Source organism: Cygnus olor, chromosome 9 (assembly GCF_009769625.2).
Source record: "Cygnus olor isolate bCygOlo1 chromosome 9, bCygOlo1.pri.v2, whole genome shotgun sequence".
Lineage (NCBI taxonomy): Eukaryota > Metazoa > Chordata > Aves > Anseriformes > Anatidae > Cygnus > Cygnus olor.
Genome location: NC_049177.1, coordinates 26439135 through 26466378, shown reverse-complemented (window position 1 = coordinate 26466378; position 27244 = coordinate 26439135). Strand labels below are relative to the sequence as shown.

The window sequence follows — 27244 nt, the reverse complement described above, 5'->3', positions numbered from 1 at the left end:
TTGTAGATCAACAATAGAATTTTATTGCTTTATACATGTGGTGCTTTTCAAGGCACTGTGGCACGGACTAGAAAACTCGGAATGACTCGTGAGGGGACCTGGAATGAGGCATGGCCGGCGCCGGGCGTCGTCCCTCAGCGGCTGCGGGGGGGCCGGGGCCGGCCGGGCGCGGGGCACAGTCCGTCGCGGTCCTCGGGGGGCCGCGGTGGCGGCGGGAGGCGCCTTCACATGCCCATCCTGATGCTCTGGATGATCTGGAAGATGGCTGCAAGAGAGCAGACGGGCGGGCGGCTGCGCTCAGCGGGCCGCGGGGCCGCCTGCGGGGGGCGGCGGGGCCGGGCGGCGGGGCCGGGGGGCTCACCTGATCCGCACACCACGAAGATGAACAGCGCCAGCAGCCACGGCCCGACCGACGCCTTCTCCTCCGGGGCCGTCCTCTGCGGGCAGCGCGCAGCGCGTCAGGGCCGGCCCGCGCCCGGCGCCCGGAGCGGACCGCGACGGCGCGGGACGGCCCGCGACGGCCCGGCCCCAGCCCCCCGGCCCGGCCCCGGCCCCCTTCCCCGGCCCGGCCCGGCCCTCGGCCCAGCCCCGTCCCTCGGCCCGTCCCCGCCCCGCCGGTCCCCGCGCACCGAGGTCTTGGCGACGTTGCCGCGCTGGGTGATGTTCTTGCTGTGCTTCTCGTTGGCCATGCGGATGCGCTGCTTGGCCACCATGGTGCGGCCGCGCCGGGCCGGGCCGGCTCCGCTGCGCTGCGCTCCGCTCGCTGCGCCCCGCTGCCAGCGTCAGCACCGCGCGGCGCCGCCCGCCGGAAGCGCGCCCCCGCCACGTGACGCGGGACGGCGCCCGCCGCCAACCCGCGCGCCCGCCTCCGGCGCTTCCGGGGCCGCGCGCGCCGCGGCGGGCGGAAGCGCTCCCTCGGCGTCACGTGCCCCGCGGCGCCCCCCCCGCGCCGCGCGACGTGGAGCTCCCTGCGGCCGCCGCGCCGCCGCTCGCCCGGAAGCGGAAGCGCGCCCGGCCCTCGCGCCAAGATGGCGCCGCCCGCGCCGCTGTTGGCAGGTGGGCGCCGGGCCGGGGGCGGAGGGCCGGGAGCGGCGGGGCCGGGAGCGGGGCCGGGAGCGGGACCGGGTCCCGCTGTGCCGCCGGGCCGCGCCCTCGTCGCTCCGCGGCCGGGCCCTTGGGCCGCGGCCGCCCGCCGGGAGCTGCCCTCGTGCGCCCGCCCCGTGCTCACGGCCGCCCCCCCCCCCCCCCGGCCTCGCCTCCCGGGCCGCGGCGCCCCGTGGCTCCCTCGCTTCGGCCGCCCCCGGCGGAGGGAACGGGCCGGGCCGGGCCGGGGGGGCTGCGGGCCCTGCGGGCTGCCGGAGACCCGCGGGGCTCCCGGCGGGGCGGGGCGGGGCGCGGTGCCGCTGCTGCCCTTGCGGAGCCGTCACGGGCCGCCTCGTGGCCCCCCTCCGTGCCTTTCTCTCCTTTAATTCGTTAAAGTTGCCTGTAGCGGGAGGGGTACCGGCTTCTACCCTCCTCCGTTGCGAAGCTTTGAAAGCAGGGCTCGTCCCGGGGTACCGGGGGCTACAGTTGTCCAGGCTGGTCCTGGCTCTGCGTTACTGCCCGCAATCTGCTGTGTGTTCAGGTCCTGATTTTTCTTTGGAGCCTGATGCGGGAGCTGGGCAATAGGCTCCAGCAGAGTGCTCAGAGTGCTGAAACGCACCCCTTTGACACACGTGAGAATTTGCAATCTGTCGACACAGTGGTTTGGCCAAACTAATGCTCTCTTGATTAAAACGTTCTCATCCTGAGCATTTCTGAGGTGCTGGGAGAGAGATGCATGGGGGTACGCAGCAAGTAAAGAAGCAGCTCTGAGGAGCGGTGTGAGGGGGGTGGCTGCAGGCAGCACTGGCTCCCAGCGCTGCGCTGCTGTAGCTGCGTGAGGACCCCGTGGCGTGGCTCAGTACGAGCTCGGGAGGCCGAGCGGGAGCACTGGAGGTTTCTGGGCAGGCCCCTGCGTGCTGCCAGACCTGGTGCTCGCTGAGATAACCTGGCGGCAGCGTCTGCTTGGTATCTTGAGTCCTGTTGGTGAGGAAACCGTTTTTCACCTCAGCTTTCATCCATAAATTGATCAAACATCAACATTTTACGCAGGCTGTTAGCCTTAGCTTTTAAAACAGAAGTGCTGTACCTTTTTGGTGTATACTTAGAGATTTTTTTTTTTTTTTTAGCTTTGATCGTTTCTGATCTAAAAGTCTTACATTAAAAGCTACTGTCTGCTGCTGCTGTAGGAATGCAGAACTCAAGTTTGATTATGAAGCATGCCATAGATCAGTTGCTTTGATCAGCATCATGAGATTGAATCTTGTACCTTTTTGGACTTCACCTGTAAATCATCCGCATGAGGAACTCTTACTGAAATGAGTAGGATCTCACCTACGGAGTTCCTGAAACGTTTGGACTTTTTGTGAGAAGCACTGAACGTACAGTAGTTCAGACACTTGCTGGAGACGGTGAAGAACTTGTTATTTTTGTTAATCCCTGTTCATCTGAACAACCTTGTACTTTATCGTTCTGTCCCGTATCGAGAGTGACTAGGGCCTTTCTGCAACAAATACCCATTTATATTAGAAGCTGATTTATTTGAAATATGGTATCAGTCCTCTTATGTACTTGAGAAATTTGTGTTGACCTATTTACACTCTAATTAATAATCTTACGTAGTCTGTTCAAAAGAAAGCCAGCAAGAATACCCTGAATATAAGAGTAATAAGTAATATAAGAGTAATAATATGTTTTTGTATTTTAGAATCAGAAGGAAACACAATTTTTGAATCTCTGGGACAGACCTTTGTAAGAATGTACCCGTGACTGTTTTTATGAATTGCAGTTAGGAGATTGACGTACTGTAGATCAGCTTGGCAAATGTCATGGAACTACACTCTGTTTCCCTGTGAAGAATCTCAGACGCTGAGCGCTATTTTGGGGTGTGTGTTACACCTTCCTGCCTCACGTAAGGCTGTTTTATTTTTGGCAATTTTGTGATTCTGTGAAAATCCAGGACTCAAGAAGTATGCATCTTTGGTATCCCAAGAAAACACTTAAACCACAGCTAATACCTGTGTAGCAATTGTCTGTTTTGTGGTTTAATTTTGAATTCTAACATGCTTGTAACAGACCCACCCGAGGATAAAAAAAAAAAAAAAAAAAAAAAAGCTTTATTCACAATATAACGATTCCAAATGCATGATTTTGCACGGACTTTGTCTCTATTTCTTGCTTGTTTTCTAGTGCCATAAGCATGGCAATTTCTCTTAACATGATGAAATTTGGAACACGTTTTTTGTCAGTATTTCTTTCATGCTTTCTGCTTTTTAAGTTGAACTTTAATGTTGAAATTAACTATAGGGCACATCCAGACTCCTGTCAGCGAAAAAAAAATCCGACATAATCTTCCTTTGGCAAACGCCCTTCCTGTGTTTAGGTAGTTAATCCTTGCTTTGGGGAATATCTGGACAGCTCTTTGTGATTCCGTTGTGCAGGAGTACCGTGTAGCTCTCGCGGCGATGGAGGATTTTGCAGTTCTGCACGTTAGGCTTTGTGCAAGTGCCTCTTGCAAAAAGGCTGAGCGTTGAGGACCACCAGCCGCGTTAGGGCAAGGTGTGTGTCCACCTCCTTCCTCACACAGGTGCAGTTCTCTTGTAGCTTGAGGTCATCCTGCGAGGTGAAGCAGGTTTTTGTTCTGTGGTACCCGCTGACAGGACAGCGGGCGGTGAGCTCAAACTGGAGCACAGGGAGTTGTGTTGAAACGCAGGAAAAGTGACCGCTGCGAGACAGCGCGCGGGCACCGGCTGCCCGCGGAGGCTGTGGAACTCCGTCCCTGCACAGCCCCGGCTCCCGAACGGGCACAGCCCCAGCGGGGTGTGTGGGGCCCTGCCTCTGACTCCATCCGACACACCCGGCTTTGCCTCCCCCTGCCCCGGCACTGAGCGTCTGTTCCCTTCTTTGCCCTGGCGCCAGTCGCGCTGCGGGCGTCTGACTTCGGTCTGGTCCCTGTTATTTTTTTTTTTTTTAATCCTGCAGTTACTCTGGATGAAGCCAGGTCAGCATCTGATATTCCGAATGTCCCTTTACAACCTTCATTTTTGCTACCTTTAAACTGCAAGAAGAGGGAAAAAGTACTTACGGGTTTCAGGGGTCACAAACTAGATTACGGTTTTTGTTTGGGCAGTTTTCTGAAGTTGAAATGAGTACACTTTTGTTTACTTTTCCAGTGAGAGGATCTGAAGGGCTTTACATGGTGAATGGGCCGCCTGCTTTCACAGAGAGTACGGCATTTCAAAGGTACTGCTGTTCCAACAATTTGTGACCTTTTGTACAGAAGAAATACCCTAAGTTGGAGGAAGGGACCCACAAGGGCCATTGAGTCCAAATCTGGACTGGTTTCTGTCTTTCAGATTTTCTTCTGAGAAGTAAATGCAGACTAAAATTGAAAAATGTATGAAAAAAATGTATTTTTTTCTTATTGTTCAGTAAACCTCAGTGGCTTTGAAGTCTTTACCCTTGCCTGATATCTAATTGCCCAAATAGTAATCACTGAACAGCTAGAATAGTTGAATTGGAAGGGACCTTCAGAGATCGCCTACTGCAGCTCTCCAGTTGCAGAGTAGATCGCTCTGTTATGAAGGAGTGCAGGAAGAAACTTGAGTTTCTTTTACTTTTTTTCGATACCTTATGCAGTGCATTTTAATACTAATGTGCATTTCTTATTTCTCTAGGGACTCTGGAAAAAATTGCAAAGCTGTTACTTTTAGCAAGGACGGTTCCCTCTTTGCCTGGTGCAATGGAGAAAAGTTGGTTCCTTTTATGATCCTAATCATTTAATTTGTATAAAGTAAATTGAGTCAATTATGTTACGCTTACCTTATGTGTGTGAAGGCTGTTGCTATTAATGAAAGCATTTGCACGTGCCTTAAGTGCAATTTAATTTGTATGTTGTTTGCAGTAATGGCTTTGTTTTCTGAATAGTTGATGAAAAAATTACTGTTTTTCTCATATTTATAATGCTCCTATTTCTGTGGAATCTTGATATGACTTAGTTGGGGTTTTTGTTCCTATTTCCTGATACCTCCCTCGAGACCTTTAAAAGGACCTTTAAAATATGTGGTCCAAATGTATGTTCTAATTCAGTTACATCTTTGTTGGCCTTTTCTCAACTTTAACGCTGGAAGCATGGACGAACTCTCCATGGACGGAGTATACCTTGTCTCCGACTCAGAGTCACAATGTGGCAGATCAAAATACGGGATATGTTTTGACCAATGTTTCATGGAGCCAGTTTCTGTTGTGCTTGGATGTCTGGGCTTAAAATGCGTTCTTTCAAAAATTTGGTAAAAGCGAGAGGAAAAACCAGCTCTTCAACACCAGCCAAATCTGGAACAGATCTAGGAGAGTCAAATACATGAAAAGTTACCTTGGCAGTTAATTAACTGTTGTAAGCATGTTTTATTGATAGTATCATTTTCTGGTTCCAGAGTGAATATTTTTAATGTCACCAGTGCTGAATTACTGCGTTCCTTTGATCTTCCAAAAGTAGTTTGCCTTGAATTCTCACCAAAGAATAACGTTCTAGCAACATGGCAGGCCTATACAAGTGAGTATTTTACCCACTATAAAAGTATGCAGGGTATGTGCATATTTTAATTTGGTTTGCAGACTTTCTTTTACCTGATTTGCCATTGTAGCACGTTCACTGCCTAAAAGAGCAGCGTGGAAAGTGTACAGAAAAAGCATGTGGTTAATCAAATATATAGTGGGGGAGGGAGGGAGGGACGGACGGACGGACGGACGGACGGCATCCTCTGAAAGCATCTGGTATTGACCGTTTCTTACCAACAGTAAATCAGTGCATGTACCAGCTATTGGTCTGTTAAGTAAATGGCATGTTTCCAAAAAATGCAAACTGATCTTAGTGCAGAGTATGTTTCAATAACACACCGTTCAAGCAGCTTGTGTTTGTGTATAGACAAAGAAAATCATAAGGTGTCTCAGGAGTCACGTCCTCTGCTGGGCACAGCTAGCATAAGTGTTCTCCTTTGTCCAGAGGGATTTATTCTCTCCTCTGCCTCTGTGTGGAGTTGATGTTCCTAGTTTAGATATTCTCGGTCTTACCGAATTACGTGTCTAAAGTGCATGGTGTAAATGCTTCCTGCGATAGGAGGAGCTGGCCATGAGCTAGGCTTGTGGGAAGTGGTCTGGGACAGGCTGTAGGATAAGGTGAGGTGGTACTAGTGGCAGAACTGATGACAGCTGTGGACTGTTAGAGAACTGTTAGGAGGTGGTTTTTTAATTGTTGGTAGTAACAGGCAGGTTGTAGCTGTAATATCTGGAATGAGTAAAAAAAAAAAAGTTTAAAACAAGCAGAGCTGTTTTATATGGCTTATAGATACAGCTGTGACTATTAACGTGTTGGACAAAATGTGTTGGGTTCTTGTGAGAACACAGTGTAATAGTGGAGAATATACCTTCCATTTTTTTTGCCAAGAGAGCATATTTGATTTTGATTTAAAAACTAACAAACAAAAAACAACAGAAACACGCATTTAAAAAGCTGTCCTAGCATTGGTAGCCATAGTCTTGCAACGGGATAGAAACCCTACGCTTCCACATGTTAGTTCTTTCTGCACGCTGACAGACTGCAAGAAGACTTACGTTAATAGGTAAAGCAATTAATAACCTAGTAGTCTGTTAGGGAGTGGGATGCTTCCTCTAAGAAGTTTATGCGTGTTTAGATGCTTGTAGAATCATGAGGTGGAATGTTGTCGTGGTGAAGCAGATTTAATCCCAAGAGATCACCACTTTAATACATGTTTTTGTTGCAGCTGCTAAAGATGGCACAGCAGGGGTGCCCAACCTACAACTTTATGATGTGAAAACTGGGAAGTGTTTGAAGTCTTTCATCCAGAAAAAGATGCAGAACTGGTAAGTAACTTTTCCCGGTGCTTAATGTTTGCAAAGAAATGTGGCTTCCAAGTTCTCATACGGGTAAGTGGAGCTTTTGGTGTGGTGTTGGCTTTCAAAATGTTTCCTGCTACTAGCTGAAAGTAAGTAACTGTGCTTGTTAGTACTTCTTACACAGTTACAGTTATGTATTTCTTAGTGTAGATCCCCTATCATTTGACATCAGAAAAAGAAAGCTGGGCAGGTGATAATCGTAAGTCGAGTTGTATATTTTTTACAAGGTAAATTGTATATTTTTTCAGATGGCAAGTGTCATTTATCCATCTGAAATATATTCTGATTGAGCTTATTTAGATGTAAGATAGGAGGAAAAAATGCTAGACTGCTAAAGATGAGCAATGCTCATTGTTTCTAATTTTTTTTCTTTAAATGTAGGTGTCCCTGCTGGGCAGATGATGAAAGCATTTGTGCCAGGAATGTAAACAATGAAGTGCACTTCTTTGAAAACAACAACTTCAGTAAGGAAATGTTTCCATAAGATAGTTTAATTACGTTCTGTGTAGGCATCTTCTGTTTTTTTTCACTTTCCACTTTTCCCTCTCATTTCTTCTGTTGCTTGTTTTTTATTTGAAGTATTGTCTGCATTCTATTTTAATTCTGGAAAATCAAAATTACTACATTTTAATGAAGTATGTTTTCCTTTTTCTTTAGCTTATCTTTTTAATACTTACCTACTATGAAACACATTTTCAGATAAAAAGGCTTGGTTTTGTATTTTTACATTTAATGAGATTCGGGAAATAGAGAGTAGAAAATTGAGAGGAAATTCTCAGTAGATAACGTTATCAATGATTACTTCTCTGTGTTGTCTGTATTTTGTCGATGAACTATTTGAAAATGGCTCATTAGAAAACTGATATTGATGGCAAAACTGAGGCTGTGAAGCTACAGGTATTTTTTTTTCCTCAAAGAAGTTCACTACTATTGGTGGAATATTTGGATTCAGTAGAGGGAGATGTCAATAAAGAAAACAGGTCTAGTCAGACCTCTAGTTTATTGAAATGGGAAGTTAAAGTTTGTTTGCCTAGTGGAATAAATCCTTTGTTGTTATATATACCTCTCTTTGTTATCCATGATACAGACTCGTGAGAAGGTATAGTTGAGTAATCCAGGCTGACGTTTTGTCATTAATGTCATCACATCTGTGACTTCTTTTTTGCAGACACTATTGCAAATAAACTGCATTTGCAAAAGGTTAATGATTTTGTGTTATCTCCAGGAGCACAGCCAACCAAGGTACTTCTGATGTTTTTCCAACTTTTTTTTGGTTTTCTTCAAAAAAATACTGCAATTTTAGTACAGTGTATGAGTAATAACTAGACCAAGACTATGTGCTACCAAGAATATAGTCTGCAATAAAATCTCATGACTTTGTTTTAGGTTGCTGTGTATGTTCCAGGCAGTAAAGGTGCACCGTCGTTTGTTAGACTCTACCAATATCCCAACTTCGGTGGCCCTCAGTCTGCACTAGCCAATAAAAGTTTCTTTAAAGCTGACAAGGTGACAATGCTATGGAACAAAAAAGGTATAGCAGCTCTATATTTAAACCTGGCATTCCGTCCATTTGTGATTTTATTACTTTGTTTACTATGTGGATTTTACATTTTATTTGCATATACAGATAAATACCAAAGATAGCCATTAGTGCTAATGCAGTGTTAAGGTTACAATTCTCAGTACCCTGAAGAGCTCGTAATTTTCCCATGTTGACCTCCATGATTTTTTTATATCATAATCCAGAGTATTTTACGTGTTGGAAAATTTTGCAATTGAATAACGAATTCAAATTTAATTTTGTGTTCTGTGGTAACATATTTAAACTGTAAACGTGAGATTATCTCGGAGTGTAAACTGTTCTGTAAAATTGTATAAACAAATGTAATCATGATTGAGATGACTTGCACAGTCCTCTGTATGCTTTGCTGTTTGTGAGCAACAAGCTGAGTAATATTAAAAAAAAAAATAAAAAATTCCTTAGTTCAACCCATGTTGTTTGGAATACAGGGAAGGTATTACATAGCCCACGTGTGGTTTGTGTGATTGCATAAAATAGACGTACGTACAAAAGCTGTTGATGATACATTTTATTCAAGGACTGATTGGGATGCTTGTTTTTTGCCTTACATGAAAAGCATTAGACGCTGTTGCTGCTGCTGAACATCTTTTTATGGCTGCCAAAGTTTGTTCACTTTCTTATAATCCAATAGTAAATGAATAGCCTTGGCTTGTACTCTTAATTTGAGAAAGGAAAATACTAGTTTTGTTTGGGTTTATGAAAAGTTCAACTAAGAATAGAATGATAAAAATGATAATTATGATAAGAATGATAAAAGCAGCGGTATGCGTGCAACTGATTGTAAAGTTCATTATCAAGTTAATGTCTCTTTGTGCATGGTAGTTAGTGAAAAAGCTTGTTATTTTCAGTAATTGTATTGAAATAACTCTGTCTATTCTATTAGCCACAGCTGTACTAGTCATAGCTAGTACAGAAGTTGATAAAACAGGTGCTTCATACTATGGAGAGCAAACTCTGCACTACATTGCAACAAATGGAGAAAGTGCGGTCGTACAACTGCGTAAGTAGCTCTTGGGAATTTTTCATTGTATTAGAGCTCTCAGTAGTGGGAATTGCTGCTTCACCAGCTTTTCCTTAATGTCTCATGGTGGTTTTTGTCAGTGTAAAGTAGTATTCTTTACAAAAATGAAGTGTTCTTTAAAAAGCAATATTATTTAAAAAGCCTTCAAAGCCTTCTTTTAACCTGCAGTATGTTTTCAGTAGCTAAATCGTTGTCGTTGATATACTCGTCTTAATGGCAGTAGCACAGAGCACACACTTTCAGTTAAAATATACAAATAATCTACCTGTGAGAGTGCACAGGAAGGGAACTGTGTTTTCTTTCTGAGGAAGGACCTGGACAACGGAGGCAGCTTAATGTTTGAGGATCCAAAATAGGCAGGAAAGTATTTTACCAAATGGAACAATCCTACGTGCAGTGTTAGGCATGTGATTGATACTGTCAGTAATGTTCATCTGGAAGGAGCAAGCACTCATTTTCAGTGTCTTCTTTGTACTGAAATCTGCATAAATTTCCTCTGGGTAGTATTTTTTCCATTATCTTAAGTTTTTGCTGTTATGTTAAATACTTGTCGTGTTTGGGATTATAAAGAAGCTAGTTTGTTGTGAAGATTTCAAAACGCTGGGGATGTGATGATGTAAACAAGTAATACGTAAGTGACTTTGTAAGAGAGATTGTGACTATGTTCCCTTCAGTACTAGCGTTGATCAGGGTAACATCTCCAGCTTGCCTTCTGTAGTAAAACTTGTGGTTGCAAGTACTATGCCCTGTTTCTCTTTGTTGCTAATTTGACTGGAGGGAAAAATAACCAGTTATAATTCAATGTCTAGAATCTCTCTGGGGGCAGTTTACTGCATTGAGAACGCTAGTTCTTAAATTCCATGCTTATTAAAACCTTCTTTGACCTTTGAAGTTACTTACTTCAAATGCATCTTTATTTAACAAGAGGTCTGTCATGAATTCTAATTTAATTTAGCTATTCATTTTCAAGGGGGATAAAGGGTAAAACTTTTTTTTCTTTCCTAAGGAAAGCAAATACTGAGCACTTGGAGTGAGTGCTGCCTCATTTCCTATGGATCGTAGAAGTCTTTTCCAACCTGAATGATTTGTATCATCTGGTTGCTTTTGAGGTCCAGTTTTGAAGCTTTTTTTCACAGAAGCCGGGGGGGGGGGGGGTGTTCAGTTTTGATTAATATGTGCTACAGCCTTTGCCTTAGCTGTTGAAGCCCATATAAAGCTGCCATAATCTCTCCAGTTGCTTACTGTCATGAAACTTGTAGGAACATAATTTTCTTTCAGATCTCTATCTCTGCAATTGCATTTGGGTAACGTTATCTAAAAAGATTTAAGAGGGAAAGCACGCAGTGTGATTGCACAGCTGAAAGATACTGAGGTTCCCGAAGATACTGAAGATTTAGAATAACAACAAATGGTTCAATTCAGTTTGATATTTTGAGGCAATGTTCAAAGTTAAGAATTATCATTAATGCACTTGGCACTTACCTGAAACATACGTAAAGGTAATCAGATTATGGAGCGTTATAATGACCTATGGGTCTTATTCATTCTTCTGTATCTTACATGAATTGAGATCGCTAATCCACCATTTTTTCAGTATCTCCTAATGCTCTACCCCCCAGAATAGCTTCCAATAATATCAAGTTTTAGTCAGTATGTGTGAAGCCATTTTTTGTCCTCTCCCACTTCAAAATCTGTCTTAAAAAATACCATGCATGAGCATGGTGCAAAGGTAACTTAAATCAACATTTTTAGCTCTACAAAGCTGAGCTATGCTATAGAGTAGAAGAGGAACTAGTATCCAGCTGGTATAAAATTCCTGTTTTTGCAGGTTTCCAGTGGGACAGTTTGAGATGGTCCTGAGATACCATTCTTGAATAACGAGGAAAAAAGATAAAGGATTTTTTTTTTACATTAAAACATATGCTTAAAGTGCTGATGCTGACCCCAGAGAGGTAATTTGGAATGGCTGCAGTTATTGTTGCAAACCTTAACTAAAATTATGAGACAATTGTTTGTTTCTACTGTAATTGTTAGCAAAATTCATTTTCAGTCAATAATTAGATTATAGGATTTTAGCAAAGTGTGGAGTTAAGAATCATTGGTATCTTTTCGGTGCAAGTGAAATAGTATAATCTCGTAACAATGGCTGCATGTTTTCCTTTTCCTTTAGCTAAAAATGGTCCTATTTATGATGTTGTTTGGAACCCCAATTCTGTCGAGTTTTGTGCTGTGTATGGTTTTATGCCTGCCAAAGCAACAGTTTTTAATCTGAAATGTGACCCTGTGTTTGATTTTGGAACCGGTCCTCGCAATGCTGCTTACTACAGCCCCCACGGACACATCCTAGTACTAGCAGGATTTGGAAATCTCAGGGGACAGATGGAAGTGTGGGACGTTAAAAACTACAAACTCGTTTCCAAACCAGTAGCCTCGGATTCCACATACTTTGCTTGGTGTCCTGATGGGGAGCACATTGTAACCGCTACTTGTGCTCCCAGGCTACGAGTCAGTAATGGCTACAAGATATGGCACTACACTGGCTCTCTTTTACACAACTATGAAGTTCCATCAAATGAAGAAATGTGGCAAGTTTTCTGGCAGCCATTTTTGGATGGAGTGTTCCCAGTGAAAGCAGTGAAGTACCAAGCAGTTCCAAGTGAATTGCCAAGCGCTGAGCCAAAACCTGCCCAGGCATACAGACCTCCGGCCTTGAGAAACAAACCTGTGACAAGTTCCAAGCTTGTAAGTAGACTGCCATATATGTACTTAATTGATCTGTTTCATTGTTTTGCCTGTCTTTGAAGCTTGGTCTCAAATATGTGTATATTTTTTATAAGGGACACTAGAAGAGTAACCAGAGTGACAGGAGTATTACGTTTTTCTTGAGAAGTTTTCTTAACAGTCCTCTTCGACCAATTATTTGCTCACCGTTTGCAAGAATTTGTGCTAGGAACAGAGTTTTCTTTCGTCCAAACACTGTTCTTTCTCAAGGTGGTTTGCAGACTTTTAAAACTGTTCTCTACAACATGCACAAGAACAATAAACTATAAATTTAGTTTACAGTGACACCGGGTACTTGAGTTAGGATAGGTCCCAGCTTACCAGCCTGCTCTCTGCTCCCAACTTGTCATATGCGTTAACTGTTAATTGAGGAGCTGGGGAGTTGGGGCTAAAGAACTTCCTCTTTCCACTAACCAAAACAACAACTATAAAACAACCCAGTTCTTTTTTCTTTCTTGTCACAGGGAGCTTGATTAAAAAGTTCTCAGCAAAAGCAAAACGCCGAGCTGTTCTATTCCTGTTTGATTTCCACTCCTCCACCACCTCCATAAAACATGATGATTTTGCTTTTTTGCTGGACATATGTAAAATATTCAGGAAATATAAGACAGTACCACCTAAAAGGGAAAACTTGAGAATGGAGGAGTTTAAACTCCTTTTCACCGCTAGCCTTCCATTAGGAGAAAGGGCATGTACTTTTTCTTCTGTCACAGTTCAGCTTTGCGTATGGTGTTGTCTTGAGTAAATTTGGAAGTGTTTTTTTTTTTCTTCTTTGTACCAATATGGAATAGGTTTCAAAATTTAATTTTGCCTGTCCTGCAGCATGAGGATGAGCCACCTCAGAACATGAAACCACAGTCAGGAAGCAGTGAAAAGCCACTCTCTAAAACAGCTCTCAAAAATCAAAAGAAACATGAAGCAAAGAAAGCTGCTAAACAGGTACTACAAAAGTAATTCTTTCAAGGATGTTAAACTAATTTTCACAATGCCAGTGATCAGTCTCAGAGCAGTGACATTAGTTTTACTGAAACCCATCCCCACTGATTTTGCATGTGCTCACTTCTGGGGAGGGTGGTAGATGTGTTAATTATCCTTTCGCATCTGCCTTAGTCATACTTAAAAATAACAGCTGTGGTTAGTTGCTGCAGGGGTTAGATGAAATGAATGTCAATATGCAATTCTGCCTTTTCACCTGCATGGTGAATCTGCAAGGTTCTTTCCAGACTTGGGTAGGAAGTGAGAATGGGGTTGCTCTGCAGGTCAGGGCTGAGGGGTGTTATCAGGGCAGACCAAAGAGAGCTTGTTTTTCTGTTTCATTTCTTTGCTGTTCTTCACCTAAGCAGATAAAAATCAGCTTTTTGGTATTAGCGCTCCAAATTTTACAGACTTCTGAAGTAATAATTTATTAAAATAAGAGCTTAGGTTTCTGAATTTATTACACTGTCTTTGAGCCTTTTCTTTGTCGTGAAGAGATGACGACCCACCAGTCTCCTTTACAAAATGTGTGTGTATATGTCTGTCATGTCATCCTTACTGGTGTTTTCCCATGCTATATATGGTTGGTATCTTCATGAAGTAGAAACTAAAGAAGAAACAACGTGAGTGACATTCCAAGGAAAACCCTTATCTATATAATAGGTAATACAAAATAGCATAGCAAGTCACATACAAATTTTAGAGAATATGAGCAAATCAGAGGAGGAAGAAATATAAAATGGAGCAATTCAAATGATGAAAAAGATTTTTCAGGCCTGCTGTAATCTAAGGTATTTCCTGTAGATAATGTGATTTATTTATTATTTTTTAAATCTGCTTACAGGAGGCCAAAGCTGATAGCAACCAGGAACCTACACAGTCCTCAGCATCCCAGAGCACACCACGGAGTGCTGTGCCTGCTGTGACATCAGGAGATCCTGAAATTGACAAGAAGATAAAGAACTTAAAAAAGGCAAGGGGATTTCTTAAATGAACATCAGATTTTTCTAAGAGTTGTTTTTTAAGGTCTAGTCTGACTGTAAGGTGACCTGAGCTCAACAGGGTAGCTTTTACTTAGATGGTAATTTCCTGAATTTGTAAACCAACTTCCTTGGCTTTTTCATTTCGTAAAATAGTGGAAGTCATCACTTGCCAAGACTCCTAAAGATCTTCTCAGTCTAGACAGCATAGAAGCCACTGAAAGGTGCATGGAAATGCATTCCAGCCTGCGATTATGAATACCGTTGGATGTGCGACAAAATCCTCACAACTGATGATTTTGAATCCTCACAACTGAGTATAGCTTAAATGCCTTTATGCTTATAAAGGCAGCTGTGGGAGTTTCTTGCTCTTGCTGCTTTCACCAGCCCAAGATGATCTGGGAACGTGCTTTGATTCTAAGCAAGACAAATCTACTTCCCCTAATCTTAAGGCTGTTTTGTTTTGGTTTTGTGTTTTTTGAGGGAGAGAGAGCGAGCTTTTGAACATTGTTAAATCTTGAATCTGAGAAGGGAGCAGTGATACGTGGCTTGAATTTCTTCCTAACCTCTAAGTGGTATGAGTGCAAAGTTTACTGCCAATTTCATAAGTTCTTGGATTTAAATAATTTTAGAATGGAATTTGCTCAATTAAGGCTAGAGAATCTTTCCCATTCCTGCAAAATCCATCAGGGCTTTTTTTCCTTTTCGCCACCTCCTGCTATTCACGGTCCTCTGTTATGTCCTGGGCCTCAAAGGAAAATATGTGGTGAAGAGGGATGCCGATGCTGTAGGAGTCATTTCTGAAATGGATTTGGCCCTTCAGTCAGATGATGCATGGTGTTCTGGTTTCAGAAACTAAGCATTCCTGTTCTCTAGGTTGTCTCGTTCTTGGAAAAAAAAAGAAAATCTCTTTTATTGGTGGGGAATTCTGGATTGAGCATCTGGAGATGCTTAAAGAAAATGTCCCTTCCACATTGAGAACTGCCTCCTGGTAAATTTAGCAATTGCAAGTGCAGGAACTTTTAAGACTGTTTTTTCTGTTCTTGGTTCACCTATATACATATTTATTTTCACAGAAACTAAAGGCAATTGAGCAGCTGAAAGAACAAGCAGCTGCTGGCAAACAGCTAGAGAAGAATCAGGTACTGTTAAGATTTGGGTAGCTTGCTTGAGTTGGATTTTTACCCCGTGTTTGGTGCGTGTTGCTTTGTGATGATTATGCTTACATTTTGTAAGATTTTGATGTGATGCATCCTTTCAATTTCAAAATCAGAGACAGTTCCTAGCAGCAAGCATTCAACAAAATGCACGGAGAGCAAACCTGATGTTTGTTTAGTTGGTGTCCCCACCTCTGTTGCTGTACCCCCATCAAATGACCCATTTGATTCATCATATGGCCATGTTTGCTATTATCACCGCTCCTGTGTGTTATGTGGAAATGAGTACTAACACTGACCAAATGATGCCAATGTACAGTGGCCAAACAAGTGTGAGAACTCTCCTATGCTGCCCCCTCTGATATCCCTGTGCGCTTCTTGCACATGGGATCGCTTCAGCCTGCAGTACCCCTTGGCTCAAGCATGGAGTCAGGCTTTCTTTGAACTAAATACTGTAGACGTAAGGGATGATACCATGGGATAAGGCACCAGGTGTGCGTTTGTTGGTATACTTCTAGCTTTACTGGCTAACTCAGAAGTTGCCTAGTAGTGATGGCCATTAGTTTCCTGGTTTATATGGCAAGGATTATGTCATATTTTGGAGACGTTAGATTGTGGCAGGACAATGGGAAAGAAGGGCAACGTGAGATTGGGGCAGAGATAGCAAGAAAATGAAAAACACAGCAGTCACAGTGCTTGGGGTAGTCTCAGACTGAGTGCATTACTGAAGAACATGCTGCAATGTAAATGCTCAGATGAGGAAGTGTGTTGTCTGGCAGCCTCTCCTGTCTGCCGCTCTCCTGCCTAGGTGACACCTTCCAGCAGATGGGCAGTGAGGCTGTACAGGCAGGATGTGACAGTGTTTGTTTCTTTGCCTGTTTCATCATCTAACCCAGTTTCCAGTGATTTTAAGGTTTATTTTAATCTCTCATTCTGCTGCAGAGCAGAGTTATAACTTAGTTTTACCTTCATAAATACAGCTTTTTTGATTTCCCACATAATAAGCTCCATCTGTGTTACCTTGTGCTTTTTTGTTCTAGTTGGAGAAGATTCAGAAAGAAACTGCTCTCCTTCAGGAACTGGAAGACTTAGAACTGGGTCTCTAAAACTTCATGGAACTCCAATGTGCTGTTAATAAAAACTTCATGCAAAATCTAATGTATATTGGACATAAGAAAAAGTTTCAGGGAATGACTGATGATGCAGAAGTTTACAGATTTCCTGCACACTTTCCTTTTTAAAAGCTTTCTGAAAGATTTGTGCACATGCGAAATTGTAAACAAGTAATATCACAACAGGCAGTTCTGTTGCTGTTCAAACCAGAAATGTGCTTATGTTCATAAAGCATATCAAAAAAAACAAAACTCAGAAGCATTCTGTTGGGTATGAGGAGGGAAGGCGATGAGGTTTACCTACTTAATAGCTTTATTATATTTAAAAAGACATGATCTTTATGCAATTATGGGATGTAGATAAAAAATAAAGAGCATTTAATAATAAAAGTAGTTCTGTTCTTCTGTTACAAGGGAGGAATTTTTAAAATAATAAGGCCGTGCCACCACAATCAAAAATAATGCACCAATATAACGCATTTCCAGGTACTGCAGCAGCAATGATGACCCCTGCAAGTCTTTTTACTCGTGACTTTATTTTTCTTCCACTTCTCTTTTTCCCCTTCGCTTTTTTCAAGTCTTTTGTTTTTGTTTTTTTGTCGTCCGTTTTTTAAGGGTCACAAACAAAAGTCAAAGTATGCAGGGGAAAGGCGGTAGTGGGTTTTATGCCGCGTTGCCCAATGCCCAAACCCCAGCTGGGAGGGTTTGCGACCACCAGGTGCGTTTGGGGCCCGGGCCGTGCCCCCTTCTCCCGCGGCGTCACGCCTTGGATCCAGCCCGGGAGGTTTTTCAGGCTGGCGGTGTCCCGCAGCTCCGACGTCCCCCCCGCAGCTCCGACGTCCGCCGCCCTCGCAGCGCACGGGTGGCGCTCGGAGCGTGCTCTCCGTTTCCTCTCGAGCTTCCCCCCGTGCGCTCCCCGGGCACGGCCGCGGGCCGGCAGGAGCTGCTGCCCGTGAGGAAGCGGGGCGCTCGCTGCCGCGTCGGGGCAACCCCGGCATCGGCGCCGGCGGCGCCCGGAGCGGCGGCGGCGGCGGCGGCCCCGCCTCGCGCGGTGCCCGGGGCCGGGGGCGGGCCGGGGCCGGGCGGCGCCTGCGCGGCTCCCGGCGGCGCTCGCGTGACCTTGGCGCGGCGGCGGCGGCGCTGGGGGGCGAGATGCGGGCGGCGGGGCCGGGGCTGGGGCTGCTGCTGCTGCTGGCGCTGGCGGCGGCGCCGGGCGGCGGCTCGGCGGAGCAGGGCGGCCTGCCGGCCAAGAGGCTGCGCATGGCCTACGCCACCGGGCCGCTGCTCAAGTTCCAGATCTGGTGAGCGAGCGCGGCCGCAAGATGGCGGCGCCGGGCGGGCCCGGCCTCACCCCCCCTCCTTCCTCTGCCGCCAGGGCCTCGCTGCTGCTGCGGCGGCGGGTCCCGGTCCCGGTGGCGGGGCGGGGGCGCGGGCGGGGGCCGCGGGCCTCAGCGCGGGGCGGGCCTGGGCTCGGGGGGGCCGCGGCGGGGGGGGGCTGCCGGCGGCCCCGGGCCGTCAGCGGGGCTCGGGCGGCGCCGCGGCGGCCTGAGGGGGCCGGGGGGGCGGGGAGAGCGGCCGCGGCTCCGGCTCGGGGGGAGCGCCTCGGGGCTGCCCGCCGCTGGGAGCCGTTGTCTGGTTCCCAGCCGGCGCAGAGGCGCGTGCGGCCCGAGCCGAGGGCGGCTCTGCAGCAGCCAGCCCGGCCGCCCCCCGGCGGGAGTAACCGGGCCCGGGGCGCTGACCGCGGGCGGCCCGAGGGGGAGTTAAAGGCGAGGGCGTGAAGCGGCGCTGTGGCACCCCGCGTGGGGCCGGCGGGCGCAGGGCAGGGCGATGCTGAGGCTGGCCTCGTGGCTTGGGGCTTTTCCTTGGGGACACGGCTGAGTCCTGGGTCACCGGCCTTCAGCGGAGCACTTGGCTTGGTGCTGGTTGGCGACACGGATTTGGGCAAGAACCAGTGCCTGGCCAGCTCTCAGGTCCTTGATGTGTAACTGGGTTGCAAACGGTTTTCTTCTTTGGCAGGAAGCGTTCTAGTTTCCTTTTAAATAAAAGCGATTTGTGAGTTGTGGTGATGCCAGGTTTGCAGCGACTTTAGCACGGAGCGCTTCAGTGTCAGTGACGATTCCTGTCTGCCTTTAGTGTCTCCTGAGGCTACAGGCGGGTGTTTGAGGAGTACATGCGGGTCATTAGCCAGCGGTACCCAGACATCCGAATCGAAGGGGAAAACTACCTTCCTCAACCTATATATAGGTAAGCAAATCACGAGCAGTGCTTTTTTTTTCTTTTTTCTCTTTTCCCAATATGCATGCTCATGGTGAGTGGTGAACATGTGCCTTTGCAGTTAAATAAAATTGAAAATCGAAGCTTATGAAAGGTTTTTTTTGCTGCTGTGTTTGTTTGCAAGCATGGCATCGTCTCTCTTCCAGATATCTACGTGGTAATGTGTGTATGGAAAACTGAGGCGGTTTCTGTGTTACAAGGCCTGGTGTGCTCCAAGGAAATCTAAAGTAACCTGCATAGTCCATGTTGCTCACAATGAAGTTTTGCAGCTTTTCATCGTGATATATCTGGATATAAGTTCTTGTTTGTTGCTCAGGCTTGTGCACTTCGTGTCTATTTCTTGCAATAGGTCAAGGTTGCAGGGTAGGGAAAACCTTGTTTTTATCATGTAAATCAGGGGGAGAGGATGTTGGGGGATCTTAACCACAGCGCAGGGTGAAGGCAGGAAACCCCAAAGAAATTTGGAAAAATAGAGAATGAAAACAGCGTTTACTGCTGTTATTTAAACCATCGTGTACACACTAGAGCGTGGTGCCATAGTTACTGTGGTGGCTTCTGAGCCACTTCTTGACCTACTTACCCCTAATAAGCACAGTGGTAAGATTGGTACGAGACTGAATTCCTCAGCGCTCGTTTGCTCTCTGGGTATAGATCTAATTCCTGCAGAGCACCATGGAGTTCTCTGCACCTGCTGGAAAGCTGCTTTAAGAGGAAGTAGTGCATACCAATTGAACACGTCTCTATAATACGGAACAGCTTCTTCAAGAAACTAAATGCATTCTCTAGTTTAGATGTATGTAAGTTGAAATTTCTGTTTAAGGTCTGGTTGTGAAAAAAGAACAAATCTGTATGTGAGGCATACAACACTGGTACCCTGAGAATGTGTGTTTTTGTTCATGTGTGTTGCTTTTATGGATTACAGGTATTTTTAAAGACAGATAAATTTACTTGAAAAATTGTATATTTCCTCTGAAACTCTGGACTGTACATTATGAAAATTATTCTAATGAGATAAATCATAGCTATGTGCAGTAAAGTTGTAATGGGAACGTTCTAAGTCACTCTTATGTGTTGTCTTTTGATAGGCATATAGCATCCTTCCTGTCAGTCTTCAAACTAGTATTAATAGGCTTAATAATTGTTGGCAAGGATCCATTTGCTTTCTTCGGCATGCAAGCTCCAAGCATCTGGCAGTGGGGCCAAGAAAATAAGGTAAACTGTTTGCTTTCATCTTTTATTTTTGAAAAGCAGTTTTAGAATGGCTTCATGAGGGTGCTGTGGGAGAACTGAACGTTGCTGCTGACTTAGCTTAAGCACACTGTAGTCTTGTCAGAGCCTTTAGGCTTCTGTAACTTTTGGTTTAATTCCTGGTGTTTCTCTTTCCAAGCTGATGGTGCTGTAGAGGGACAGATGCGGTCAACATTACTGATAAAGATGTAACACTGGTTGCTAAAGAAACGCCGCAGTTATTAAGAAGGCACTCTGCAGGGTTTTTTTGTTTTGTTTTGTTTTTTAAGGGCTCAGGTGGAGTTTCAAGCTGGTATTGTTATTAAAACTACAGCTTCCTTTTTCTGTTGTCTCATGGCTATTTTGCAGTGGTTGCTTTTGTCCAATTTTAATACATTAGGCATACAATTTGATCGTGGTTAGAAAAATCAAATTGAAATTCTGTGGGTTTTTTTTTTTTTGCAGAACTTACTTGGGTATGACAGACTCTGACTTGTGCGATGAATATCCCCGTGAGTCAGTACTAACAGATCAATGGCGTTGTACTCTGATATATAATAACCCTATTCCAGATTTATTCTATTAAGCAAAAGCAACGTATAAGTCTGTTAACCTGCATACATTTCACTTGTGCACAGACCTCAAACAGCTACCCAGTGCAGCTGGTCTGTGTCTTCAGTCAGGTTGAACGTACAGAGGCTGAAACATACCACCTTTAGTGAAATGGGCCAAATGCAGGACCGAGCTGGGCTGGCTGTGACGTGCCCGTGGTGTCCTCAACAGCTGACATCTCCCATGCTAAATCCACGGGCATCGCAGCACCCGGTGTGACTGTGCCCTTCTGCATGAAGAGGGAATTAAAGCGGTGGTGGCCATGGGGTGAGGTGCTGCATTGCTGGAGATTGCATCAGTTCTTCCGGAGGCACCAGTGCACAAAGAAAATTCTAAATTATTAGTTTGAAGAAATGCTCCAGGGTTGGCAATTGCTGCGAACGAGGCAGTTTGACTTTGCTGTGTGTCTAGACCTGCAGTTGTTCAATGTCTGTGTTAGATTTAAGTGTTACTCTGAAAATGACAGGCAGTGTGTAGGAACATCTGCGTTCCCTTGTCATCCTACAAGTGCCATCTTAACCACATACTTCTGCAGACGGGCTGTTGAGATGTGCGGAGATTTGTGGAGGAAGGGAGAAAGAAGGTGCAACTTTGCTTCCTTGAATCAGAACTGTGAGCTGGGTGCTTTCAGAGCAATTTTAATACCTGTCTTTGAAAGACAATGTGCAAAATCTTTTTACGGAGAGGATGAAAGGATGATGACTATGCCACTTTAAGACTACTTAATAAATTGCAAAGGGGAGTACTAAGATGCCTGTGAACTTCAGCACTTACGAGTGAATAAAATAAGCTGTGCTTTACACGGCCAAAGTGTCTGGGATTCTCTCTGTTCTCTTCCAGGTTTATGCGTGTATGATGGTTTTCTTCCTGAGCAACATGATTGAGAACCAGTGTATGTCAACAGGTGCATTTGAGATAACTTTGAATGGTGAGGCACGAACTTTCTCTTCCGGGAATCCTGGTGCATGTGTACGCAGATCTGTGAGAGCTGTTTGTCAGCTGGAAGGGTGAGGGGTGGTGTTATGAAATGGGTGGGTTCCAAAATGCGATGGTGCGTGTAATGCCTCCCATCCTCAAACTTCAGATGTTACATGTCACAGTACATGATGAAAATTGTGCAGGTCTTACAGTACAGTCAATTACATGTATTTAACAATTGCAGTGTAAGAAAACCGTAGGGGAATGTTTGATCACTTGGAGTAGCTGTATTGTGTTTTCTTTGTGTGATGTGCATTAAGGAAGAAACGATCAACTAGAGGAACAGTTTCCAGTTAGATGCTTTCGCTGTCCGGTTTTTAAATATGGTTTGGACTTGCAATCATGTTAAGTCTATTGATATTCCCAGAATTTCCAGTACTGGTAGACAGCAGTACTGATGTCTCTGGTTAAGAGTCTGTGGACCTTCTGCCTTCAAATAATTCTATGGTTTTAAAGACTATGTAAGCTTGATGGAGTACAATTTTTTTCAGGCTGTAGGTGCAGGTCTGTAATCTAGTTCTGTGCTTTGTTTCTCAATTTATAATTGTGCAGGGTGCATTTCAATGTAGTAGTTCCTAAGCTGAGCTTTATACTCCAGAACCTTTGTAAAGACTGACTGCATCGTGTCAGAGTAGTTGAAGCAGTATTGATCCAGGTATTTCTCTCAACAAAAAATTAGTACCAACCTGCGTAGATTCCTAGATCTTTTTAAGTTTGTGTGTAAACTAGCCCTACATGTTTCTTTGTCAATTTAACTGTGTTTTCTCCATGTGTTTTGTGGTAGATGTCCCGGTGTGGTCTAAGCTAGAGTCTGGCCACCTTCCTTCCATGCAGCAGCTTGTACAAATTCTTGATAATGAAATGAAGCTCAACGTGCACATGGAGTCAATGCCTCATCATCGATCATAGCCCCATCTAACAGCACTGAAACTTCTTGTAAGTCTTCTTCCAGTCGCCTGCTGCCTGTTCACTTGGACGTAAAGGGCTGTATGTTGCAGATTGAATGCTGTATTTGATATTTGTTCATTTAAAAGTGTTTTACTGAAGAAAAACCCCAAACAGTTCTAGTGACTTTCAGTTAAATGATTTTACAGGTACTCTTATAGTGGGAGGTTTTGTTTTGGGGTTTGTTTCAAAACTGGGAGCTGGTTTTCCTTTGGCCAGAAAAAGCCTCGAGTTAGTGAACTGTATTAGACATCAGAAAACACACTTCATTATGTGCCTTATGATGGTCTATGTGCGAAGGATTTGTCTACACTTTGTAACCTAGTTGAATTGCATGACCCTAGAAAGTAGAACATGCTTTCTTGCCTTTATCTGTGTGCTATGCTGTTTTAGCCTTTTGCAAACGTTCCTTGACTGTTAGTAGCAGAGGTTGAGTGGTCATATCCATGCTTCTGTGCTTTATGATGAGCCAGTTCTGTGTTTCAGCATCAGTTGTGTCTTTCAATACGTCTAGCTTACGGTTCTTCACAGGACCAGTGATGTGCCAGGAGAAAACTGTCTTGGTGCAAAAGTGGAGAATCTACATTTAAGGGACCACTCGTGAATTATTGATTGAAAAAAGCTGGGGTACAGTTTTTTGCAAAAGAATGCTTCGGATTTGGGGACTGATTGCTTGGCGTTACCTTGCCAGCAGACACCCCACTCTCAAGTGACAGACCGTGTGCTGCCCAGCTCTTGTGACCTATTGATGCCTCCCTCCACAAACACTTGCACAGCTTCATGAAATGGGGAGAGCAATTCAAAGAGGTTGTTGCATCGAAGTAGCAGTGCAGGGAATATGAGAAACCGTTGACTTCTGATTTTTGCAGACATACCTTATTTATTCAGTTAAGTCCAGTTTGTCTGCTGGTAATACAGCAGAAGTCATTTTAATTGTGAAGTTGTTTTGTATTTTAGAAATGTCATTATTTAAAAGTTTGGTATTTCCAGTACTTTTTAGATCTACATGCTGAAGCCTGACATCCTGTATGTACAGATTTTACAAAGACAGCATTCTTTGTGTTGCAAAGTAGATTTTGACATTTTTAAGCTTACAACACATGCTAAGACTGTTCTTTTGTGGAGTTCTCTTTAAGAGGATGTAAGTTTAAATATAAAACAGAAAGCCTTCAGTGGTATTTCTATCCACATGGAAAATAACACTACACATTGAGATGACTCTGGTAGTGAGGCTCACTGCCTGTGTTCTAGTGTCTCCTTATTTAATTCATACTAATGTAGTATCACTCTGATCGTATCCTTGTAGACAACTGTTCAGAATAAAATAATAATAATCCCCTCTTGTCATGAGTTACAACCTCACAAGAGACACTGCTTATAATTCAGTTGTTATTACCTGAAGCACACACAGCCTGCCTTTCTTCCTACTTTTCAGCAAATGCATTGTTTGGGCAGTGCTGACTACGGGCTTGCTAGTTTAACTCAGGAGTAGTTGCCTGCTGTAACGCTTGTCTCTCTGTTTTCAGGAATTAAGTGGTGATTTCCAAGGGCCGCGTGTCTCGGACCAATGAAGGCCTGTACTGAAGACAGCTTGCTGTTGGTACAGACTGGATGCTTCTCTTGCAGTCACGTTGTGCCTCCTGAAAAAACCTTAATGAAAGACATCTTTCAGTGCTGGCACGTCTCCAGATACTGCACATTCATGGAGTGCAATAATACTGTATAGTTTTTTTAAGATTTCATTCGACCAGTTCACAGCTCAACAATGCAGGCATTACTAATTGTAACTTATTTTATATTCATGTTTCACACAATGGCAGATTGAGTTGATACCTAATTATCCCTTGGAAAAAGTTTGTTTAATCTGTTGTATTTTATATGGATTTATGTTCTTTTTGTAGTTTAAAATGAAGTTATAGGAGTGTCTGATATTGTCCTAATCTGTTAAGTAATTGACAGCTGTCTTATCAAGTATCTCTAATGTGGTTAAAGCAGGGTTGTATATTTTTCAAAATATATGGCAGAGTTGAACAGTGCATATATACTAAATTATATGAACAAAATTATATGCAGAGTAATTGCATCATTTTGTGAATTCAGTAAAAATTAAGGTCAACTGCTTTTTAAATTGTGTTGGCCAGCTGAAGAGGTTTTCCTGTGACCATTCTGAAGAGTTGAAAAGCTGGGCCTTTCTTCTGTCCTAAATAGAAGCTAAGGAAATTAATTTAAATAAAGAGTTCTCATTGACTATGTGAAGGACCTTGTTTGAGTCGCTGATGGTGATGATATTCTTAGAATTGTAACCGAAAAATACATAAAGAGTCCACTTCCCAAAGTCAGTGGTGTGTTCATTGTCTTCTGTGAGTGCCTTACAGCATCTGTGTTCTGTTAGGATTGTTGTGCACAGCTGTTTTCTCCCCACCGGTTCCAAACAATGTTTGCAAAAACCAGACTCTTGCAGTTCTTCACTGACAAACCCACCTGTGCTGTGCCCAGTGCCTGCGTGAACCAGGGGGTGTTGGGCAGCCTGCATGCCACGGCTTTGGGAGTTGTGATCAGTGAGAGCTGCTTGATGTTTCGGGGCACTGCATTAAGCCGCGCTTCATGCCTGAGTTTTGAAACGTGAAGCAGAGGTCGGTGCCACACTCTGGATGAAGGGTGGGATAATTCCACTTCCCACAGAAGTGGTGTGGGGTCCCTGCTGCCCAGGCCCCTCTGTGTACCTGCTCCCCCAGCCTTGTGCTTGCGTGGGGCCACGGGGAGGCCGACAGCCTGGCTGAAGCTCTGTGGCACCCGTTCCTCGGGTCTGCCAAGCTTCGGTTATGATTATGGTGCAGGTGCTGTGCTGGAAGAACCTCACTGGATTAAAGTAATCTCTCGCAGCTTTCTGGGGGGAGCTGAGGGTTCTCCTCAGCTGGGCTTCCTATGTCAGTGTGACCGGTAGGCATGCAGACCCTGCCCCTGTCACCTGGCAGAACGAGCACGGTTGAAACCTGCAGCTCGTCTTCATTTCATCTCCTGACCGCGGTAAGTAGCTGCAGGGGACCCGCTGTGGCCGATGGGGTGCTGCCTGGCTGCTCCCAGAGGGCACTCGAGCTGCGTCCCACTGGTGAGCGGTGGCAGCCATCACCCCCTCCACTGCGCCTGTGACATGGCTGGGTGCGGAGTGGCATCCACCAACGTGAGGCGTGAGGAACCACAGTGCTTGTGTGGGGATGGTGGTTTGCACGTGTTGGTTCAGCCTCCTGTGGTGGCACCCCTGAGGGGGCTTCGGGGAGCTCCTGTCCTAAGGACCAGGTGGAGGCTGTAAAGCCCAGGGCTGCCATTTTACACCGTGGCAAGGAAGCTCCTGAAAGTCACCGCTGCTGGAGAGCTGTGCAGCAAGCGCTGGGTGGCTACAGCAGGTGCTGGGTGGGATTAGGCTTCTATGGAAGCTGCAGCTCTCCGATTGTTGGGGTGTTGTCCTGGGGCTGTCCTCCGGGCGGTGGCATCGCTATCGCTCCAGCTCGCCCTGCCTGGTAGGGAGTTGTGCCCGGGGCCAAGTCCTCTCCCTGAGAATAAACGTGCTCAGGTTTCCTGCTGGGTCTGAGCTGCGGTAGCTGCAGGTCCTGCTCTGGCCCTGCTCTTTCAGCTCGTACTGAGCCCATCCTGCCATCAAAACAGGCAGAAAACTGCTTCCAGTGAGGCTGCACAGCACAGCTGGGATCCTCAGTGCTGTGCCCCGCTGAGGTAGAGACATCTCATCTCCCACTCTGCTTTTTGTTCCTGCTCTGAGGTACTGGGTTTTGCCCCCCTTGTAAAACTACTTAAAGTACTTCCCGGATCCTTCTTATCAAAAATTATCTTTGGATGGGGAGCTGAGGCTGGGAGATTTTCTCTGTTGGGGCAGTAAATCAGACAAGAAGGGAATCTGCAGAGCTGTCATGAGGGCAGTTGCCATGTTTTGTAAGAGCAGTCTTTGACCCACCTCAAGACTTTAAGGAACGCTTTAAGTAATGTTTCAAATAACTGCAAAGCTCCATCCACCTAGAGGAAAGAAAAATCGACACCAATTGCTATAAAGGTGTTGCTAATCCCAACCATTAAACATACAATGGCCTCTTCATTCTATGATGAAATAATCTTTTTAGGTAATCCATAAAATATCTTCTGAAATATATTAACCAAAATGTCTAGTATGGATAGAGTTTTAGTTTCTCATTAGATATATACTTCAAACAGATCAGACAGAACAAATAAGTGCACAGATGTGTTGCTAGGCTATGATTTTCCATGAGCTGCTTGTGGTATCACGCTGGTGATATTTGCCCATGATCTGCTCGCTGCCCACAATATTCCTCTTCTTTCATCTCTGCAAGATTGCGTAACAACATGTTGGAGTTAGGTACGTGAGAACCTGGGCTGATGTTCTTTAAATACACCAGAAGCACAGCCCTCTCTGCTTTTCTGCTCGGGGAGCACAGGCTGGCTGTGTTTCAGTCATGTCTGTAATTGCTCTGGGTTGTAGGGTGCACAGAGCAGATTTGTTTTTACGGGCTGGACCAGGCCTCATGAACATTAGTCATGGATCATTTCCAATTGAAAAACTGAACAACAAAATGGAAAAA

At 45.0% G+C, this 27244-nt stretch overlaps 3 protein-coding genes across 4 annotated transcripts; 2 read left to right on the top strand and 1 right to left on the bottom strand.

Moving 5' to 3' along the window:
* SERP1 (stress associated endoplasmic reticulum protein 1) lies at positions 1-827 on the bottom strand. The gene is made up of 3 exons (XM_040567232.1): positions 630-827; positions 362-437; positions 1-265 (listed from the first exon to the last, which is right to left on the bottom strand). The coding sequence occupies exons 1-3, from the start codon at positions 711-713 to the stop codon at positions 225-227; spliced, it is 201 nt and encodes a 66-aa protein (XP_040423166.1). The 5' UTR covers positions 714-827; the 3' UTR covers positions 1-224.
* A 99-nt stretch (positions 828-926) lies between these two features.
* On the top strand, positions 927-16986 carry EIF2A (eukaryotic translation initiation factor 2A). 2 transcript variants are annotated; one of them, XM_040567023.1, is made up of 14 exons: positions 927-1056; positions 4254-4323; positions 4758-4832; positions 5514-5632; positions 6861-6960; positions 7375-7457; positions 8162-8235; positions 8380-8524; positions 9459-9575; positions 11767-12338; positions 13200-13316; positions 14197-14325; positions 15409-15474; positions 16530-16986. In XM_040567023.1, the coding sequence occupies exons 1-14, from the start codon at positions 1029-1031 to the stop codon at positions 16593-16595; spliced, it is 1761 nt and encodes a 586-aa protein (XP_040422957.1). In that variant the 5' UTR covers positions 927-1028; the 3' UTR covers positions 16596-16986. The 2 variants fall into 2 exon arrangements, with proteins under 2 accessions (XP_040422957.1, XP_040422958.1); XM_040567024.1 differs by lacking the exon at positions 4254-4323 and having other exon boundaries at positions 999-1056.
* A 716-nt stretch (positions 16987-17702) lies between these two features.
* Positions 17703-24972, top strand: SELENOT (selenoprotein T). Its single transcript, XM_040567141.1, has 6 exons — positions 17703-17902; positions 18735-18845; positions 19961-20087; positions 21555-21642; positions 22477-22628; positions 24164-24972. The coding sequence occupies exons 1-5, from the start codon at positions 17754-17756 to the stop codon at positions 22599-22601; spliced, it is 600 nt and encodes a 199-aa protein (XP_040423075.1). The 5' UTR covers positions 17703-17753; the 3' UTR covers positions 22602-22628; positions 24164-24972.
* The last annotated feature ends 2272 nt before the right edge of the window (positions 24973-27244 follow it).

What these genes read in the sequence shown, in the direction of transcription:
- SERP1 (XM_040567232.1), bottom strand. Translation starts at nt 713, where the DNA reads ATGGTGGCCAAGCAGCGCATCCGCATGGCCAACGAGAAGCACAGCAAG. An exon ending in GCAACGTCGCCAAGACCTCG is followed by an intron (nt 438 to 629) that starts GTGCGCGGGGAC and finishes CGCTGCCCGCAG; the next exon opens with AGGACGGCCCCGGAGGAGAA. An exon ending in CTTCGTGGTGTGCGGATCAG is followed by an intron (nt 266 to 361) that starts GTGAGCCCCCCG and finishes GCTCTCTTGCAG; the next exon opens with CCATCTTCCAGATCATCCAG.
- EIF2A (XM_040567023.1), top strand. Translation starts at nt 1,029, where the DNA reads ATGGCGCCGCCCGCGCCGCTGTTGGCAG. An exon ending in GCCCGCGCCGCTGTTGGCAG is followed by an intron (nt 1,057 to 4,253) that starts GTGGGCGCCGGG and finishes TTACTTTTCCAG; the next exon opens with TGAGAGGATCTGAAGGGCTT. An exon ending in GAGAGTACGGCATTTCAAAG is followed by an intron (nt 4,324 to 4,757) that starts GTACTGCTGTTC and finishes TTATTTCTCTAG; the next exon opens with GGACTCTGGAAAAAATTGCA.